The following is a 19168-nucleotide window of genomic DNA, read 5'->3' as shown; positions in this document are numbered from 1 at the left end:
TCACACCACTGCCTGCCCCAGCCTGGCTCTGCCCTTTACAAGCATTAGAGGAGCACAGCCCATTTCCAAAGCATCCCATCACAGGAGCAGATGTGGCCCAGCACCTTTCGGAGTCGTGATGTGGGGTACGGAGACCCCAGCGTGTGTCCCCATGGAGCTGCTGGGAGGAGAGTGAGACCTGGTGGTTATGGCAGGGAGGGAACTGGGAGCTGGGGCATGAAAGTGGAGGGGGGTAACGTTTGAGCTTTCACTTTGGAACCAGCTTCCTGATAGAAGATTTATGAGCAATGGGAATAGTCTCCTTCACAGAAGGCTGGGAGTTCTGCAGCACGGGGCTTGAAAAGCAAGACTGGATTAAAGAAGTGGACACAGGGAAACCGAAGTCCCATGCGCGCACACAGAACCCTGCCGTGCTCATAAACCAACCCATTCCCCAAGGCCACGAGCAGAGCTGCCCTTCACCAGCTTCCAGCAGCACCTAAAGATCCCGTTAGCATCTGCCTCCTCTTGCAGCAGGATGCAGGGCTGAGAGCACACGGGGGCACATGGAGGGCATCCCTGATGGAGCTGAATCGGCCTCCACGGCTCTTAGAGGGGACGGGGAAGATGCTTCTTCATTTGGACACCAGGAACGTGCGGCAGCACCTGAGGTTTGCGTTGGTGACAGCCCTCACCTGACGGCCCAGAGCGGCAGGGACAGAGCAGCCTCCTCCGTCCATCCGCGGCAGGGAGCGCAGCTCATCCCATGGGAACACGGAGCCCTCCCACGCTTCTGCCAGGCTGAGCTTGGAGATGCGCATCCGCCCAGCTCCGGCTGAGCACCCAACACACCCGGACCTTGGAGTTACCGGTTAAACCCCTTCCCGACGCCTCCCTCCCGCTCCGCACCCGCAGCCCCTCCGCTCCGCCACCGGGCGGATAGAAGCCGCGCAGCCACAGCCGCCCCTTTTATACCCCCGCCAGGCCCCGCCCCGTCACGTGGTCCCGGCGCGCCATCTCTGCGCGCGGCGGCATGGCGGCGGTGGTGGTGGCGTCGGGGGTGGCGCCGGTTCGAGCCCGGTGAGTGCGGACCCACGGCCGGGTCCCCACGTGACCCCTCCGGTTCGTGCCCGGCCCCCCCGAACCCCCCCCGGGCCCTCACGGGGCTGGGTCTCGGCAGGTTCCTCACCTCCAAGGAGCAGTTCCACGCGTACCTGCGGGACCGGCGCGAGGAGGAGGAGGAGGAGGAAGAGCAGCAGCAGAAGCAGGAGGAGGATGAGGAGGAGGAAGAGCAGGAGCAGCAGCAGCAGGAGGAGGAAGAGCAGGAGCAGAAGCAGCAGCAGCAGGAGGAGGAGGAGATCGGCATCGGGCAGGGCGAGCCCCCCGCCAAGCGGGTGAAGGCAGAGGGCACCGGTCGGGATAAGGAAAGCCGAGAGGATGCTGGAGCCCAGGAGAAGGAGCCCGTGGAGCGGAAGCGGGCGCGGGGGCAGAACAAGAGCAGACCCTGCATGAAACCCAAGCACTATGAGCAGAACCGGCTCTGCCCGTCGGTAACGCAGGTGGAGCACGGGGGAGCCACGCAGGGAATGTGGGATCCGGGATGCAGGAGAGGGGCTCTTCTGCAGGGCTGGAGTGGCAGGACAAGGGGTGATGGGTTCAAACTGGAGCAGGGACGGTCAGGCTGGATGTAAAGCACAAGCTGTTCCCTGTGAGGGTGCTGAGGCGCTGGCACAGGGTGCCCAGAGAAGCTGTGGCTGCCCCATCCCTGGCAGTGCTCAAGGCCAGGTTGGACACAGGGGCTTGGAGCAGCTGCTCCAGTGGAAGGGGTCCCTGCCTGTGGTTGGAACTGGATGAGCTTTAAGTGCCCATCCAATAAAAACCATTCCAAGATCCTATGATCCCTTCCTGTACAAGGGCTCCATTCCTTTTTAAGCACATTGAAGCTGCCCCGAGGCTTAGCAGGGGCCGTGCTGGCTGGGAGGGATGAAGCAGGATGAGCTGAGCAGGATGAGTCAAGGTGTCCACTAAAACATCCCCATTTGGGCACATCAGTGCCCTCTGCAGCACGCTCCAGGCAGCAGCTCCTGGGGTACCCAACATCCCTGGGTGCTCAGTGCAGCTCTGGGCTGGGGCAGACTCAGCTCAGCTGGGTTTGAAGGTGCTCGTGCAGAGGTTTTCACCCCTCGTTCCTCTTGCAAGGGCTCTGCAGACAAGTGCTTCTTCGGGCCGCGGTGCCGGTTCCTTCACGACGTTGCTGAGTACCTGGCCATGAAGCCACCAGACCTGGGCCGCCGCTGTGTCCTCTTCGAGACCTTCGGCAAGTGCACGTACGGGGTCACTTGCCGCTTCGCCCAGGCCCACCTCGGGGACGGCTTCCGGAACATCATCGACACGGAGCTGGCCAAGCAGTGGGAAGGGAAGGAGCTGGTGAGGAACAACCTCTCCAAGGAGCTCCAGCACCAGCTGCGCAAGAGGAAGTTCAGCTTCAAGAGGGCTGAGGAGTTCCTGCGTGCTCTGGCCAAGGCCCGTGGTGATGGCAGGAAGGGAGGCAGGGCCACGGGGTGCTCTGCAGAGGAGCAGGAGGTGTCCAACTGCACAACACCCCAGCAGGGCCATGGGGACGATCCTGCCTGTCCTGTGCTACCAGAGCAGGGAGAAGATCCCAAAGCAGATGGCTTGCAGAGTTGCAGCCCCAGAGATGATGAGGAGGCTTCCTCCATGCAAACAGTGGGCCCAGTGACAGATGAAGACGTGATAAAACTGCGGCCATGTGAGAAGAAGAAGGTGAGGATTTGGCTGAGGGCTGCTCTCTCTTGTGTATCTCATAAGAGACCTCTTAGGCTGGGTGAGAGGCAGGCAAAGGACAGAGCTCCCTGGGAGCCACGTTACTGCCATGAGGGGAAGGATGCAGGGATTTGGTGTTGTCCTTGGAGGGGTACTGCACAGAGCATCGCCTCCTGCCTCTCCTCCTCGTCACCCCCATCCTTGCATCCATTACCCAGTCTTGCATCCTTCTCTGTCTATAACTGCTTTGAGTTTCCTCCAAGCTGAGCAGGATTGAGTGCTTCAGGTTTCTGGTTTTTCTATCCAAAGGGTATATTCTCAGGGAATAGTTGAGGTTCTCCAACAAAACGGTGTTTTCCTGGGTTACCCACTGAGTTTCACCCATGGCTAACAAAGATCTTCCTGTTTAACCACTGCTGGTTCAGCTCTGCTGATGTTCTCCTCCATCCTTGTTTTCCAGCTGGAAATCCAAGGCAAGCTCTACTTGGCTCCACTGACCACGGTAGGTAGATAGTTCTGTCCTTTCTTCACAAGTCGGTGTCGCCACGTTTGGAACAGAGCAAAGCTGCTGACAGAGCATCTCTCTGTGTCTCCTGCAGTGTGGTAACCTCCCTTTCCGAAGGATCTGCAAGCGCCTGGGGGCAGATGTCACCTGTGGAGAGATGGCTGTGTGCACCAACCTGCTGCAGGGCCAGGCCTCCGAGTGGGCTCTCCTCAAACGCCATCACACCGAAGACATTTTTGGGGTGCAGGTGGGTGCTGTCATTCTGACAACCAAACGTCTGATAGATCATGGGATGGGTTGGGGTGGAAGGGACCTCAAAGCTCCTCCAGCTCCAACCCCTGCCATGGCAGGGACCCCTTCCACTGGAGCAGCTGCTCCAAGCCCCTGTGTCCAACCTGGCCTTGAACACTGCCAGGATGGGGCACGCTGTGCCAGGGCCTCAGCACCCTCACTCCTTCCAATACCTCACTTCTGAGGAGCAGCACTGCTGCTGCTGGAACTCCTGCCCCTGTCCCTCTTTGGCAGCTGGAAGGAGCATTCCCAGACACGATGACCAAATGTGCAGAGCTCCTGAACCAGACAATTGAAGTGGACTTTGTAGACATCAACGTTGGGTGCCCCATTGACCTGGTCTACAAGAAGGTAAGAAGATGTTCTGCAGCGTGGTTTGCTTCCTTCGTTAGATGCTGCTCTTTCCCCTCATTCCTCACTACCTGATCTGATCCAGAGCTCCCAGTTCATTTATGGGTGCTAAGGCTTCAGCAGGAAGGCAGATAAACTGTTCTGAGATGGTTGCCTGTCTCTGGCCCAAGCTGGGAGGGAAAAGGGCTGTGGGTTTTCAGTTGAAGAGTCCCCTGTCTCCCAGTCTTGAGGTGCTCCAAGTCTTCCTTGCATCCCTGAGGGCTGCTATGGAGCAACTCCAGGAGGCTCTTCCCTATGGAAGGAGGCAGCAAGTCCTGCCTGTGCCGTGTTGTGTCCCGCAGGGAGGAGGCTGTGCCCTGATGACTCGCTCCAACAAGTTCGAACAGATCGTCCGGGGCATGAACTCGGTGAGTGGGGCAGCAGGAGAGGAGCTGATGGAGCCAACTCCTGCCCCAGCCTGGCCTCATTCTCCTGTGCTGCAGGTGCTGGATGTGCCACTGACCGTGAAGATCCGGACCGGGGTGCAGGAGAAGATTAATGTGGCCCATAAACTCATCCCCAGGCTCCGGGAGTGGGGAGCAGCCATGGTCACGGTACAGGGATCCTTGCTGTGGTGCCTGGGGAACTCTGCTTCCATGTCCCAGAGCACAATGTGGGGGTGACCTTCCCCTTCCCCACAGCTTTCAAACCCCTTTGACCAGCTGCCTCCTGTCTTTTAGCATTTCCTACTAATAACAGATTAAAATGGAGGTGCAGAGAGCATCTTCCTGCGTGCTCCTGGGCCTTGTATCCATTACAGGGGGAGATTGCTCTTTGCAGTGCTCTGGGAACAGAGGTTTCAGCCAAAGAAGCCTCATTACAGCAGGGTTGGGAAGTGATGGGGACTGTCTCGGGTGCATGGGGATGGGCAGTTCCTGCCCACAGTGAATATTCACAGCTGGGCTGCAGCTCCAGAGGGATCCCTTTCCCCAGCCTGTTCCTCTCTGCCTCCTCCTGGCATTCCATGAGGTCTCTCTGTGCCTTCCCCCCCCAGCTCCACGGCCGCTCCAGGGAGCAGCGCTACACGAGGAGCGCTGACTGGGACTACATAGCAGAGTGTGCTCAAGTAGCCAGCCCCATGCCTCTTTTTGGTAGGTGATGCTGTTGTGTTGTCTTGTGGACCGAAGGTGCTGCGGGTTTGAGCTTAAACAAACCAGGGTCCCCTCTTAAGGCCATTTGGCCTGGGGGAAAGGCTGGAGCATCCCTGATGGTGGTGATGGCAATGGAGTCTTGTGCTGATCTGCCCATTGCTTGGGGCTGTGTGTGGTGAGCACTGAGCAGAGGAGGACAAGGAACAGGCACCAACCCCGTGGGTTTTAGCAGATGCTTTCTCCCATGGGCACCATGGCACAGACAGTCCCAGCTAAACCTTCAGGGTAGGAGTTGGGAGAGGAAGAGGGGAGAAGGCTCCAATGTTCCCCTTTACAAGGGAAAGGAATGGATACATCCCTGAGGTGTTTCTGATTCAGAAACAGGAGCCCCAGAGGCTCTTTGGGCAGTCTGGCACTTGGCCCCTGTGTCTGTTCCAAGCTTTATCCCATGCCTGGACATCACTTTGACCTCTGGCTTCTCCTTTCCTTCTGGACAGGGAATGGTGATATTCTGTCTTACGAAGATGCAAATCGAGCCATGCAAATGGGAGTCTCAGGAATCATGATTGCAAGGCAAGTGCCTGGGTTTCCCCTTTGCTATTGCTGCAAGAGTCCAAAAGGGATTGAAAAAAAAGATACTTTTAAAGCCAAACCATGAGAAATACCCTCTTGGTCAATCTCCTTTGTGGAAATGGGTAAAACCCATTTCCATCTGTGGGAGCATCCAGCAGCTTCCTGTTTGGGAACTGGGCTGGCAGAGAAGTGCTGGGAAGTCTCTTAAAGGAGTTGGCATCTTCAGAAGCATCGGTCATGGCAATAACGATGCCCCTTGGGTTTGGCTGCAGAGGGGCCCTCATCAAGCCATGGCTCTTCACTGAAATCAAGGAACAGAGGCACTGGGATATCTCCTCCAGCGAGAGATTTGAGCTCCTCAGGGACTTCACCAACTACGGTCTCGAGCACTGGGGCTCCGATACTCAGGGAGTGGAGAAGACCAGGAAGTTCCTGCTGGAATGGCTCTCGTTCCTGTGCAGGTGATGCCTCCCAGCTGAGAGGGAAGCCTGCACACAGCACACGCTGCCATTGGGTTGCATCCCGTTGCAGGTACATTCCCGTTGGCTTGTTGGAATTCCTACCTCAGAAGATCAATGAGCGGCCGCCCTACTACATGGGGAGGGACTACCTGGAGACACTGATGGCGAGCCAGAACGTGGATGATTGGATCCGAATAAGGTCAGAAAACACTGAAGTTCATTTCACTTCCTACAAGGGACATCCCAGAGGCCTGCAGTGATTTTGGGCATCCTCCAGAGGGGTGGTTAGGAAGCAGCAAGGGTCAACCAGGGCTTTAGTTCAAGGTTTGAAGTGAGTTTGGAGCTGTCAGGAGGAGCTCTCCCAGTCCCTGCATCAGCTTCAGCAGGTCCTGCAGTGCCTCTCAGGCTGCATTGTTCATCCCAGGACACACATAGGAACCAAGGGAGGAAGCACAACCATGGGCTGTCTCAGGCTTTCAGCATCAGATCCCTGCGTGCTCTGCCTGGACAGTCCCACCCTGCATCCTGTTCCCATTCCCAGGTTCGAGAGCTGAGCTATTCCCCAGCTCATGGAAACAGAGCTGAGCAAAACCAGAGCTTGGCTACAGCCTTCTGTGGCTTTGCTGATCCTCATCCATTCTCTTAGCACTGGGACCAGCTGCCTAAAGCCACATGAGCGCAGTGAGTTTTGATCAGCACTTCTAAATGCCATTTTCCAAGCAGAACCTGCCTGGGTGAGGCTGCTCAATGTCCCCTCTGATCTTTGCAGTGCCATTTATAGCCAGAACATTTTAAAGCAGTTGAGGTTTATTCATTTAAGCTCATTTTAAGGAGACACTAACCAGAAGCAGGGCTCTCTAGCTCTGTTTTTGCACTGAAGATGGAGGCTCTTGCTGTGCAATGCTGTGCCCTGCGGGGGTACTCTGACATGGCTTATGGAAAGCTTTAGTGATGCTAAAGCACCCAGGAAATAAGTTAAACCTCCTGGCCTATGAAGTGAATGACCCTGCACTGAAAAGGCAACGTGTGAAACAGTTGTTAGTCTTAAGCCAGGCTAAATCTGAGCGTGGGAGCTGCTTTCCATCAGTTTAGGATCTGCCCTCCAATGCTTTTTGGCACTAAGAGGGGTTTGGCTCTGCACAAGCACAGTGAGGGATGGGGAGGAGCTTCTCAGAGGCTGGGGGTGATTCCCAGGTTTATTGGACCCTTGTGACTGCGCTCACCATCACTGCAGAGCCCCCAGGGTACCGATGCCTCCTGCACTGAACACAAACCTCACCTGCTTTCTGTTCCACTCTGTCTTCCAGTGAGCTGCTGCTGGGTCCTGTCCCCCCCAGCTTCACCTTCCTGCCTAAGCACAAGGCCAATTCCTACAGATAGGACTGAGGAGACTCTTTCCCATGGCCTGGAGTCAAGAGGAGGCAGCAGGATGCTGCATCCAGGGTCCCTGAGCTGCACCATGGAAGGAAATAAAGCTCTGATGTTTGTAGCAGTGTGGCTGCTTTCACACCCAGTCCCTGCCCCAGGCTGTGCTGCAGCCTCACTACCGCAGGATAGAGGCCAGGAGGGATCTTTGGCCTCGACTTCCCAGCAGGAGTTGTCCCACACAGTGCTCAGAGCAGCAGCGAGAGGCCTCTTCCTACCACGATGGCTTTGGTAGTGCCATGGGGGTCTGTAAAGCACAAACAGCCCCAGCATCCCGTGATGGGGTGCTGAGCAGGATCCAGTCCATTGCTGGGAGCACACAGCAGCAGGAATGCCTCCTCCTGTGTGTCACAGCCCAGGAAAGCGCAGTTCCCTTCCAAGGGGGATCTACAGCTGCTTGTTTCCTAGCAGGAGACAGAAGGACCTGACAGCACTGCTTGAGGAGGGGTTAGTGACACTGCAGCACCTTCTGTGTGCCCCAGCACAGGCAACAGGCACAACTGCATTGATGTGGCACAAAGATGCAGATGGAGCTGGTTCCTTGGCTCTGCTGAACCAAACAGTTCTTTTTCCCCCTTAGAATGACTATAATAAAGCACTTGCACTCACAGCCCGAGGGCACCCCAGGCCCCCTTAACACCGCAGAGGTGTGGGGAAGCAGTTTAGGGAATGGGGAGTGATAGAGATTTAATGAGTTCATGCCTGTGAACTGGGGAAGGAGGGAGCACTGGGGACACCAGGAAATGGTACAGGAGGTGCCAAAGCCCCTCTGAGCCCATCTGAGCTGTTGAAGGGCACTGAGGCACCATCAGTAGGGAAGGAAATGGTGGGGGATGCCCTGTCCCCTTCCCTGGGGGAGCCAGGACAGAGCCACAGCTATGGGAGCAGCTCTAGAAGTTTCCATAGCACCAGATAAGACCCCTCCACACACACAGCAATGCCTTTGAGCAGTCCAGCAAGCCCAGGGCTACCTGGTGCTACTGGACCATTAGAGCCTGATTTACAGCCCACTGAGCAGTATTTCAGACCAATGGAAAATCCTCCTCCTGTTCCTCTCTCCAAACTGTCCGGACCTGCCAGGAGTTTGCTGCTTGTAATTTACTATAAATAAAACATAGGCCCCCAAGAGAATTCATTACCCCAAGAGCTAGGAGCAAACTGAAGTTCCACTTCAAAGGAACTGATCTGGACACTCAGAAGAGAAGGAAGAACTGGGAATGATTCTCTTTAATGGCAAGGAAGTGCTGTCCTGCATCACCCTGTTCTGCGCAGGGGCAGAACACAGCAGCAGGTCACTCCTTTGACTCCCCCCAACAATATTCTCCCCCCACAACCACGCTTCCCATAAAGAGGCAGTTGAGGAACTGATCCACATCACAGCTCCCAAAGCCAGAGTCTCTGTGAGGGTACCAGCAGCTCATCCCCTTGCCACCAAGGGGGTGCTTGTCCCCATGAAGCACAAGTCCCCCTGGTGATAACAGCCATGCTCAGGACCCACTTCACGCAGGAGGTGTGGATCACACCCTCTGTTCTCATCCCATGGAATAAATACCTGCGCTCCAGAGGTGATGTTCTACCTGTTACTGCATTTATTGACTCCTGTGTTGCTGCTCTGTCCATCCCCACCCCTGAGCACCATCCTAGCACCCTGCCTGCTGCCCCCTCCCAGTTACAGCCTGTCCCCCCCACACCATCACATTAACCCAGCAGAGAAAGGCAGTTGTGCACTCCTTAGTGGCACCAGTGGACACAATGAACACAACAGCCAAACCAACGTTCCCAGTGCAAAGCTGTGGCTGTATGGATGGTATCACTGCAACCAGCCTCAAGAACCTGCCTGATGATGTCAACCTTTCCACACCAAGAGCATTACATGCAAACTGGATTGTATTTGGTTTGGTAAAGTGCAAGACACTGCAGCATGAGAAGGCTTCTTGGTGTGACTCCAGAAGAGTTAGCCATGACCAATGTCCCTTAAAAGCACCCCTGAGAACTTCAGTGGGATGCTTTGAGGCCACCAGAAGATGACAGTAGATGGGAATTAGACCTGGCACATCTCACTCTCCAATACCCCCCTCTGTGCATCACTAGGAAACACAGGAGTCAAGCAGCCTCCTTCAGCCACGGTTAAAAAAGGAGCCAACAGCAGCTGCTCGTGTCTCAGACCTTTCACTGCCAATCTCCCTGCACCCTTACAGTGCCACAGCAAAGCAGAAGGCAGGTACTCATTCAGTTCATGACTGGGATTGGCACAATGAGGGCACACAGAACAGACCCCTCTTGCCAAAGGAACCAGTCCAGCCTCTTTCCCTCATCCACAGTCCATCCCCCAGCAGCCGGGTGCGAGTGCAGAGATGGAGCCACTTCCAGAGAGGTACAGGAAGCCCCTGGGTGCAGCTGTCCTCAGAGAACCTGCTCAGTGCTCGATGAGGAAATGTCCAGTAGCCTCCATGCAGCATAGGGGTTGAGCTCGTCCTGGTCTCTGCAGAGTGCCCACACGTACAGCATCCGCAGCACCTTGTCCTGGAAGGGAATTCCTGCTGTTAGAGCCTGCGGGATGCTAACAGACCTTATCTGATGGGGACACGCTCCAATCTCCTCCAGAGACTGCCCTCATGAGTTTGCTCTCTGGTTCTAAGCCTGAAGGTGCTGAGTAAGGACAGCGGCTGGAAACATGTTACAGTCAGGAACAGATAAACCTTTCATTTCCAAACTCAGAATGAAGGTTTCCAACTTAGAATCACAGAATGGTTTGAGTTGGAAAGGACCTTAAGACCATCCAGTTCCAACCCCTTAGTGCCTGGACTAGAGACAGTGGTTGCAAAGAGTCAAGTCCTTATTAAATGCATGTATTAAGTGTCATTTTCTCCATCCCCTGCAAATGAGCTGACTCCAGCTCCCACCCCGTCTGCCAAGCATCTTTGTGCTCTCCTCTTATAGCATCCTTTGTGAAAGGAAGAACAGACCAGGATCAGGTGGAAGCTCTGGGATGGAGTTTCAGTGTACAGCAGGAGAGTTCAGTTCTGTCCCAGAGGAACAGAACTCATGGTGATAGCTGCAGGCAGGGAGTCACTTAATGCTCAGTTAATGGGGTTTCACACTTTGAGAGTCTGACAGGAAGAAACAGCCCACACTGAGCTGCACCAAGGACCTAACCCACAAGGTACAGTATTATTCCTACCAGTCAATGCAGTACGTGTGACACCCCCTGCTCCAGATGCACCCTAACACCCAGGATGACTAATAAGGGACTAAGAGAGAAAGCACCTCCAGCTGAGAGCATTCCTTACCGGATCACCTTCCACCACTTCCCCTTTCTGGTTCTTAATTACCAACACGACCTGAGCCTGGAAAGTGATGATTAAAACTGGTCCCTGCTCCATCATCTTCCCCATGGCCAGCTGCAATGGAAGAAAATTCCATCAGGAAACAGTTCCTGGAGATTAGGGTAAGAACATCAAGTATTTAACACCACTGCTCTGGCCTGACACAGCTAACACTGACAATCCCACCTTCTCCAGAGCTGAACCTGGGTATTCCAATCAGGTTATACCTTCTCCTCAATTCTAAGGCCACTCCATTCAATATTTAAAGAACCTCTTAACTGCAGTGCAGAGGGGAATGGAGAGCTGAGGTTTGTTTCCCAAGGCTGTGCTCTTGTAACATGTAACTCTCTTCCTGCCTCTCTTTGTGGGGATGCAGGATGCTCCAGAGGATGTTGTTCTTCAGGAATTCTGGAGTTACCTTTTGGGTACCCCAGCCAGTAACTACCTCCAGCTTAAGTCAGAGCAAAGAAGAAAACCCCTCCTCAGGTCATGAGTTTCTAATTCATTCCCCCCAAGGTGAAATACAAGAAGGGGCACTCACATCAATGTTGTCAATGTCGAGAATCCTGGAGTGGAACTGGAGCCCCATGGCTTTGGCTTGCTGGATGGGATGAGCAAGCTGACTGTAAGTCTAAATGAAGCAACAAACTTGTGTTACACGTTTGAATTTGTTCCGTCACAAAGAGAAAGGGATTTTCTGCTTAGAGAGAACCACCACCAATGACAATGAAAGTCAGGTTTTTGCAGGTATGCTGAACACAGCGGTCTTGCCAAACATCAAACAGCTACAGCAGATGCCCTGGGCTTCACGAAACCAAAGGCTCACTAAAAATCCCACCCTTCAGCTCATAGCCAGGCTATTCCTGAACTCCTGCCCATATACTTGACTGCATTAGTGTTTTCTAGTATGTTCCCTGGGGAAACAGCTGGGCAAAGCAGGTAAGCAACATCACAGATCCAACAGCTTGCAAGCAAAGGTGGTACAATACACCTACTTACAAGGGAGAATCATCACCTTTCCAGACAGTCTCAGTAGCTCTACTCACCGCTTCATAGCACCAATCTTTGAGGATATCAAGTTCTCCAGACATCATAGACTGAAAGAGGAAATGGAATAAAATTGGAATATTTTTCCTTTTAGTTCATCCTATAATGCTACCTCATGACTAGAAGCATTATAAACACTTCTACAGGTGTGTTAGCATGTATTAAGTGAGCTACAATCATTCCCTGCACTGTTTCAGGACGAGAAGATCACACTTTGCTCTCTCTTAGCTTCTTCCTCTCTTCAAGCCTCAGATTTTCCAGTCCCATACAAATCCCAGACAATTTCTGCTGTACTTCTGTTCCACTACTTTCACTCTGTCTTTCCTGACAGACTGTTACAGTGAGAGGAACTATATCCATTACACCTGAAGTCACATCCTTCAGCAGTGCTGTCCTGAGTGGGTCCTTAAAAACGTCAAGTTCCATAGAACTTCCTTGACTAGGACCACTTCTCATGACCTCTGCTCTTCCCAAGCAGTCACAGATCACTTACAATTCAGTAGTACCTACACACCAAGTTCCTTCCCTTATCAGTATCTGATAGCACCATTTCCCCAGTGCTGTTCATTCATAGAATGGTTTGGGTTGGAAAAGACCTTAAGATCACCCAGTTCCAACCCCCTGCCATGCATCACACTGCAGCCCCTCCTCACCTCTAGGACATTGGGGATTATATCAAACTGGCACTGCTTTAAGAACCGGTCTTTGTCAAAGGATGGATCCACTTTGAGTATCTCTGTCAAAACCTCTGACATTTCTGTCTTTGAGAACAATCCACCTGAAAAACAACTCAGTGAGACTGGTGGCACAACAACTGCTGCTGGGAGCAAGGGAAAGATGTTTGGGGAGACAACACATGGAAGGAGGAAGCACTTGGGACCAACTGTGGTTTAAAGGTAAGTTTCAGCTTTATCGCATACAAGCATTTGTCACGGCACTGCACGTCTGATCCAGCAGCAGCCTGCTACTACATGATACTGGGTAATGATCCCTGCCAAATGCTGTACAGCTCCAGAATCATGGAATCATGGCATGGTTTGTGTTGGAAGGGGCCTTAGAGCTCATCCAGTTCCAACCTCTGCCATGGGTAGGGACACCTTCCAATAGAGCAGCTTGCTCCAAGCCCCTGTGTCCAACCTGGCCTTAGGAACACCTGGAGGACAACAGCAGTAGCAGGCACCAGCACAGAGCTGAGGCCAGTGATGCTCTTCCACAGCAAGGGTGAAACGTTACCTATTAAGTCTGTGACTTTGTCTGTGACGGCTCTGGAAGCTCGAATGAACGCGTTATCGCTCTCATCATACTTCATCTTCATCTCAAAGAACCCTGGAAGGAGAGGAGCTGTGAGCAGCAGTGTCCTTCTACTAAGAAGCAACATGCAGTGGACTGCAGAGCAAACCCACTGCTTGTCTTCTGAATCACTTCAGTGATTAACAGCTATCCACTCCAAAAGTTTCTTTTCTCCTCATCTTCCTGCAGTGTTCTTAACTACCAGTAAGTGTAATGAGGAGAATGATGCCTTCTCTGACTGCAGCTGCCAGAAACTCTGGACCTTCTATTCAGATTTCCAGGTAGAAAATACACCAGACTTGCTCACACCAGTAACAGCCTCCTTACATCCTTGATTCAGTCTGCTAAAAGGGGTAGCAAGATGTGGAACCAGCACCAGAAAGTTTAACTGGGGCTGTGTGTCAAGAATGGAATCATAGAATCACAGCATGATTTGGGTTGGAAGGGACCTTAAAGCTTCTCCAGCTCCAACCCCTGCCACGGGCAGGGACCCCTTCCACTGGAGCAGCTGCTCCAAGCGCCTGTGTCCAACCTGGCCTTGAGCACTGCCAGGGATGGGGCAGCCACAGCTTCTCTGGGCACCCTGTGCCAGTGCCTCAGCACCCTCCCAGGGAAGAACATTCACTAAGTTCAGGGTTTGCATTAAAACCAGGCAGAAGGCAAAGTTCCACATGTTCCAGAAACCAGCTCACTCAATACAAGATCTTTCCTCATCACAAGCTCTAGGTCAGGAAGAAGCAACCTGCCCTCCCCCTAATGACATGCATGCATGAGTGCTCTGGCCTCTTCCCACTGCCAGAGGGAATCTGACTACAAAACAATGGAAAACAGAACAGAGTTCAGCTCTCTGAGCAGTGCTGAAAGCAGGATTTGGTTCCTACAGGGAGCAGGGACTGATCAAAACCAACCCCTGACTGAAGAGGGGGCTGAACATAGATGGAGCATCACATTGAGCCTAGTTGCACAGATGGCACGAGATCCACCCCAGCAAGCATAAGAACTGGGAAAGTAAGGTACCTTTCCGTTGTCATTGAACACTTACTATTGAAGACCACGTTGTTGTCCTTGAAATCTTTCCACTGCTGATACCATTTTGAGTCTTTGTGCAGCACCACACCCATGGCCTCCCTAGAAAGCACACAAGACAGGGGTGCTTGGGAACAAGTAACTTACAACTGAGTGAGAATAAGGAGAACATCCTGGGGAGTATCAGTGCAGCATCACTGAAGCTGACACACCACAGAAACATGGCTTAGCGTGGCGAGGCAGCAGAAGCAAAGGAGCTCAGACTTAGTGCTGCCAAATGTAATTCAACAGCAAGATGTTAGCACTGAGGAAAGAGGACACACAGGCCAGTCAGGAGTTCACATCAGAACCTTGTGCACCCACTTTAGCATTTTAAATGCCCAGTTTTGCTATTGCAAGGTTCGGTATCAGCAACCGCTCTTAGAGCTACCTGTGCTGCCAGGTCAGGCCTCATCCCACAGCCATCCCGTATCACCCTGAATGCCATCCCATACTTACTCATTAGCCTCAAATATTCGCTCCTCTTTAATACTCTCTCCTAAGAACTCTGTTCTTTTCCGTAGGCGCTCCGGACGTTTGTAAGGACCAGTCTGTCCTAAAACACTTTCATCTATTTCCTTCTTGACTGTTTCTACTCCCTGAAAGGAAAATATCCCCATTAGGCTGATTTACTGTTTCCCTCCATGCCCAGAAACTGTAAATCACTTCTGTTGAAGGAAGCAGTAACTACATAAAGAGGCCACAAGTTATTCTCCTCTCCCTTAGTCACCAAATGCTTCTCTGCTGATGTCTACTGGCATGCACACCAGCACCAAGGCCTTCTGCTTAAGAAGTCAACAGTCTAGAACACCAACGGGATGGTTGTATTGGATCTACCTGAAGAAAAAAGTCCCGTATAGTATAATTATAGAATGGCTTGGGTTGGAAAGAACCTTAAAGCTCCTCCAGCTCCAACCCCTGCCACAGGCAGGGACCCCTTCCACTGGAGCAGCTGCTCCAAGCCCCTGTGTCCAACCTGGCCTTGAGCACTGCCAGGGATGGGGCAGCCACAGCTTCTCTGGGCACCCTGTGCCAGCGCCTCAGCACCCTCCCAGGGAAGAGCTTCTGCCTAAGATCTAACCTGAACTTCCCTGTTTCAGTTTGAACCCATCACCCCTTGTCCTATCACTGCAGTCCCTGATGAAGAGTCCCTCTCCAGCATCCTTGTAGCCCCCTTGAGATACTGGAAGGCTACTCTGAGGTCACCATGCAGCCCTGGACAGTCAAGCCTTACAACTGACAGGTACCTGAGAAATAGCTTTGAAGGCTGCTGTCCTGCCCAGCTTCTCCCCTCCTTTTGTCACTGACTCTGCAGACTGCTTTGCTGTTTTTGCTGCTCCTTCCATACCTTCCTTTATCTTCCGGCCAATATCACTCTTAGTGACTTCATCCAAACTCTGCAAGAAAACACATGAAAGAAAAGCTCAGGTCAGGTGAAACTGATACTGAGTAACTCCTCTTTGGGCATTAGGAGGTCTTTAGCATTCACACAGGACAAAACTAACCCAACCTAAGGTGAGCACACAAGGGGGGACTGGCTGGGACACTATGGCTTGGCACTGCAGCATTGTCCAACACCTCTTTGCAGAAGAACAGACTGGGCTGCTCATGGGACCACACACATTTGTAATAGCTGCTACCCAGAGGTATCAACAAGGACCAATGATGCCAGCATTAAGATAGCCAAGCACTTCCCCTTGAAACAACCAGGTGCTTCTTCAGAGCAGGTACAGGAGCAGTGGAGATGGCTCTCTGCTGAGCAACTCTTGCTGTACAATCATGAAACACTCTTCTCAATCCCACACCTTCATAGCCATCACTTCAGCTGTGTTTATAGAGCCAGGACCTTGTATGCAAGAGGTTAAAAGGACTCTGCCAGTAGCTGGTCTCCCTTTTGTTCTGCACTGGCACACATCAGATCCTCAGGGACCCTGGAATTCTCACCAGCAACAGGCAACCAACCCTGGATGGGTCACAAGCCACAGCTTCAGAGGAAGAGAAATGACAGAGTGCCAGTACCAAATGGTTTTCCCTGGTTATCAATGGCATTTGGCTGATGAAGATGCTCACAGCACCTTCGACAGCACTGAAAAGATACCAGTTATGTCCCCCTCAGCAAAGAGCTTTATGTCCAACACCTACTACACACAGCTGAGCCACACCAAAGCACATTTAAACAGATGGAGAGTGGGGACCGGCTTCTTCCACAGCTGCCTTTTACCTCTTTCACTGTCCCAGTTATTTCTCCAAGTTTCCTTCTAATCACTTCTGAGGTCTTCACTGTTTCAGATTCAATGGTTTTCTGTGGGGAAAAAAGTCATGCTGCAGGTAACTGAGAATGGAAAACACTCAAGCCCAGTTTAGCACACAGCACAGCCCCTCAATGCTGTCGCTGAGAGCAAAAGGGCTCCACCATAGGGAGCATCCTCCTTGAGGAACTACCATCAGAGGTTCATTTATGCAGCTTGTGCTGTTTATAGTTCTCCAAAGACTGCAAAACAAGGGTTTAAATTCTAATGCCTCTTTCTTTCAGCTGCTCATTATTTGGGAAGTCCAGTGAAGGGGCTGCTGGGAAGATTTTCCACTTAATCCCAGTATTTCCAGCCAAGCAGAACTTCCCATGAGAACAGACATGCTGAATTCAGGTCATCTGCACAAAGATTCAAATCTACATTGCCAATGGTAACAGCTCAGTGACTGGGCAATGAAAGCACCAAAGGAATTCCTCACTTACATATTTCCTCCTTGCTTCTCGAAGAGCATCAGATTCTTCCAGCTTTTTAGCTTCGTCTCGGAATTTCTTAATGCTTTCTTTCATCTCCTTGTTTTTCGCTAATTCCTGTTTGATGTTCTCCACAAACCCTGATATAAAACCCTTTCTTCCTCCCGAAGAGTAGCATCTAGACTAAAGAAAAGCATTCCATGTTGTAGGATCCAATGAGACATTAAATCAGACGGGAATCAAAGCCAGCAGGTAGATTTACTTAAGCCAAGCACCAAGTCACTTCTAACAGAGTGAATGTGGTGGGGAATATAAAGCCACCTTGAAAAAGCAGCAGCTTAACCTCAAAAGAGCCAATGTGCAACACAGTTCTAATGCCCTGCGAAGCACATCTACACGGCCATTAACAAAGATGCTTTTCCAGAGGAAACTTAATTCCAGAGGTTTAGTTCAGGCTTAAATAACCTGGTCAATGCAGTTACCAGAGCATCACTCCTGACCTCTGTCACTTGGACTCAGTTACTACAATATGACTTGATCAAATACATCTTAACAAGTAGAAACTTTCAACCTACAACTGGTGCTTCTCAGAGATCCATCCCGATCAAGCAAATTGGTGCGCTAATGGGAAGGCACTTTTGACCTGAAACAAGACGAAATCAGCTCTTAACCAACCTGATGGGTCTCTAAACCAGGCAGGCTCATGCCATACACTGTACCCCTTGGGACTGCAGGAACTGGGTATTTTCTGGATATCAGCCATATGCCGTTGATGAGGCATTTCTGCAACAAAAAGGTAAGGTTTGGTGTACAATATGACAGAAACCCAGAAGAGCCCAAGAAGAAAAAATACAACAAACAGACAATACTGACTGCGCTCCTGGGAAAACATCCCAAGTGCTGCCAAAAGCACGGGAGACTGGTTGTAAAATCACAGCATCCCAGCCTAGGTTGGTTAAGGAGGGACCTTAAAGCTCCTCCAGCCCCAACCCCTGCCCCGGGCAGGGACCCCTTCCACTGGAGCAGCTGCTCCAAGCCCCTGTGTCCAACCTGGCCTTGAGCACTGCCAGGGATGGGGCAGCCACAGCTTCTCTGGGCACCCTGTGCCAGCGCCTCAGCACCCTCACAGGGAACAGCTTCTGCCTAAGAGCTCAGCTCAGTCTCCCCTATTTAAGTTTAAACTTCGGGCAGAAAACCCCAACCACCTCCAGAGCCCCCGCACGACAAAGCGGGTTTTAAAGCCACAACCTCTGCATTCAGCTCAGCACAGGGCTGAAGCTTGTGTACACTGAAGCTTGGCAAGAGCCCACGGGTGGAGCCGGGCTCCAGCGGCCTGGGCTGGCCCTGCGCTGGACGGCGACACCGGAGCCCCGGCCCGGCTGGGCAGAGCCCGGGGCAGGGCCCGAGCCGCAGCTCCGGTGCCGGGAGGCAGCCGGTAACCGGACCCCTGCACCGAGGCGCCCAGCCCCGAGCTCCCCCTCAGGGCACCCCCGGCTCGGAGCCGCCGGCCCTCGGCTCCTCAGCGGAGCCGGCCCGAGCCCCCGGGCGGTCCCGGCCCCGCTCTCACCCGGCAGCCGCCGACCGCCGCCATCTTCCAGCGCAGCGTGTGACCTTCGGGCGGCGCCGCGCAGTGACGTCACGGAGCGCGCTGCCCACGTGCAGCGGGGCAGGAGGGAGGCGGGGAGCGGATCCCTATGGAGCGATCCCGAGGGGCACTTCCCGCTTGCGGGAATCCTGGCACGGCTGCGGGGCTGGCGGTGCACGGAGCGCTGGGAGCGGGGCTGGGGGCCCGGAGTGAGGACCTGGAGCTGCTGCGAGGGCTGGAGCAGCTCTGCTCTGGAGCCAGGCTGAGAGAGCTGGGCTCGGGCAGCCTGCACAAGAGAAGGCTCCTGAAGGGGAGACCTGAGAGCAGCTCCAGTGCCTAAAGGGGCTGCAGGAAACCTGGAGAGGGGCTTGGGACAAGGGATGTAGGGACAGGCCAAGGGGAATGGCTTGAACCTGCCCGAGGGGAGACTGAGCTGAGCTCTTAGGCAGAAGCTGCTCCCTGTGAGGGTGCTGAGGCGCTGGCACAGGGTGCTCAGAGAAGCTGTGGCTGCCCCATCCCTGGCAGTGCTCAAGGCCAGGTTGGACACAGGGGCTTGGAGCAGCTGCTCCAGTGGAAGGGGTCCCTGCCCTGGCAGGGGTTGGAGCTGGAGGAGCTTTAAGATCCCTTCCAACCC

At 53.2% G+C, this 19168-nt stretch overlaps 2 protein-coding genes across 3 annotated transcripts; one reads left to right on the top strand and one right to left on the bottom strand.

The window, feature by feature from the left end:
- Nucleotides 1-999: 999 nt before the first annotated feature.
- Nucleotides 1000-7563, top strand: DUS3L (dihydrouridine synthase 3 like). Of its 2 annotated transcripts, none has more exons than XM_034070792.1 (14): nt 1000-1059; nt 1160-1230; nt 1318-1538; nt 2179-2763; nt 3224-3265; nt 3363-3515; nt 3794-3910; nt 4252-4317; nt 4393-4503; nt 4944-5040; nt 5538-5613; nt 5886-6074; nt 6145-6273; nt 7382-7563. In XM_034070792.1, the coding sequence occupies exons 1-14, from the start codon at nt 1013-1015 to the stop codon at nt 7452-7454; spliced, it is 1977 nt and encodes a 658-aa protein (XP_033926683.1). In that variant the 5' UTR covers nt 1000-1012; the 3' UTR covers nt 7455-7563. The 2 variants fall into 2 exon arrangements, with proteins under 2 accessions (XP_033926683.1, XP_033926682.1); XM_034070791.1 differs by having other exon boundaries at nt 1160-1252; nt 1349-1538.
- Nucleotides 7564-9275: 1712 nt separating this feature from the next.
- On the bottom strand, nt 9276-18566 carry TIMM44 (translocase of inner mitochondrial membrane 44). The gene is made up of 13 exons (XM_005141495.4): nt 18517-18566; nt 17625-17732; nt 16962-17132; nt 16449-16529; nt 15475-15624; nt 14687-14826; nt 14205-14290; nt 13106-13198; nt 12526-12650; nt 11872-11922; nt 11367-11456; nt 10790-10900; nt 9276-10022 (listed from the first exon to the last, which is right to left on the bottom strand). The coding sequence occupies exons 1-13, from the start codon at nt 18538-18540 to the stop codon at nt 9903-9905; spliced, it is 1350 nt and encodes a 449-aa protein (XP_005141552.3). The 5' UTR covers nt 18541-18566; the 3' UTR covers nt 9276-9902.
- Between the last annotated feature and the right edge of the window lie 602 nt (nt 18567-19168).

This window comes from Melopsittacus undulatus, chromosome 19 (assembly GCF_012275295.1).
Source record: "Melopsittacus undulatus isolate bMelUnd1 chromosome 19, bMelUnd1.mat.Z, whole genome shotgun sequence".
Lineage (NCBI taxonomy): Eukaryota > Metazoa > Chordata > Aves > Psittaciformes > Psittaculidae > Melopsittacus > Melopsittacus undulatus.
This window is presented reverse-complemented; position numbering and strand designations above follow the sequence as displayed.

Bases quoted from the DNA above. Each gene is read 5' to 3' on its own strand.
- TIMM44 (XM_005141495.4), bottom strand. From the start codon at position 18,540: ATGGCGGCGGTCGGCGGCTGCCGG. The intron at 11,923-12,525 runs GTGAGGAGGGGC...TTCCTCTTTCAG, and splicing joins TAATCCCCAATGTCCTAGAG to TCTATGATGTCTGGAGAACT. The intron at 10,901-11,366 runs GTGAGTGCCCCT...CTTCCATTGCAG, and splicing joins TCGACATTGACAACATTGAT to CTGGCCATGGGGAAGATGAT.
- DUS3L (XM_034070792.1), top strand. From the start codon at position 1,013: ATGGCGGCGGTGGTGGTGGCGTCGGGGGTGGCGCCGGTTCGAGCCCG. The intron at 1,231-1,317 runs AGCAGCAGCAGA...AGCAGAAGCAGC, and splicing joins GGAGGAGGAGGAGGAGGAAG to AGCAGCAGGAGGAGGAGGAG. The intron at 6,274-7,381 runs GTCAGAAAACAC...TCTGTCTTCCAG, and splicing joins GATGATTGGATCCGAATAAG to TGAGCTGCTGCTGGGTCCTG.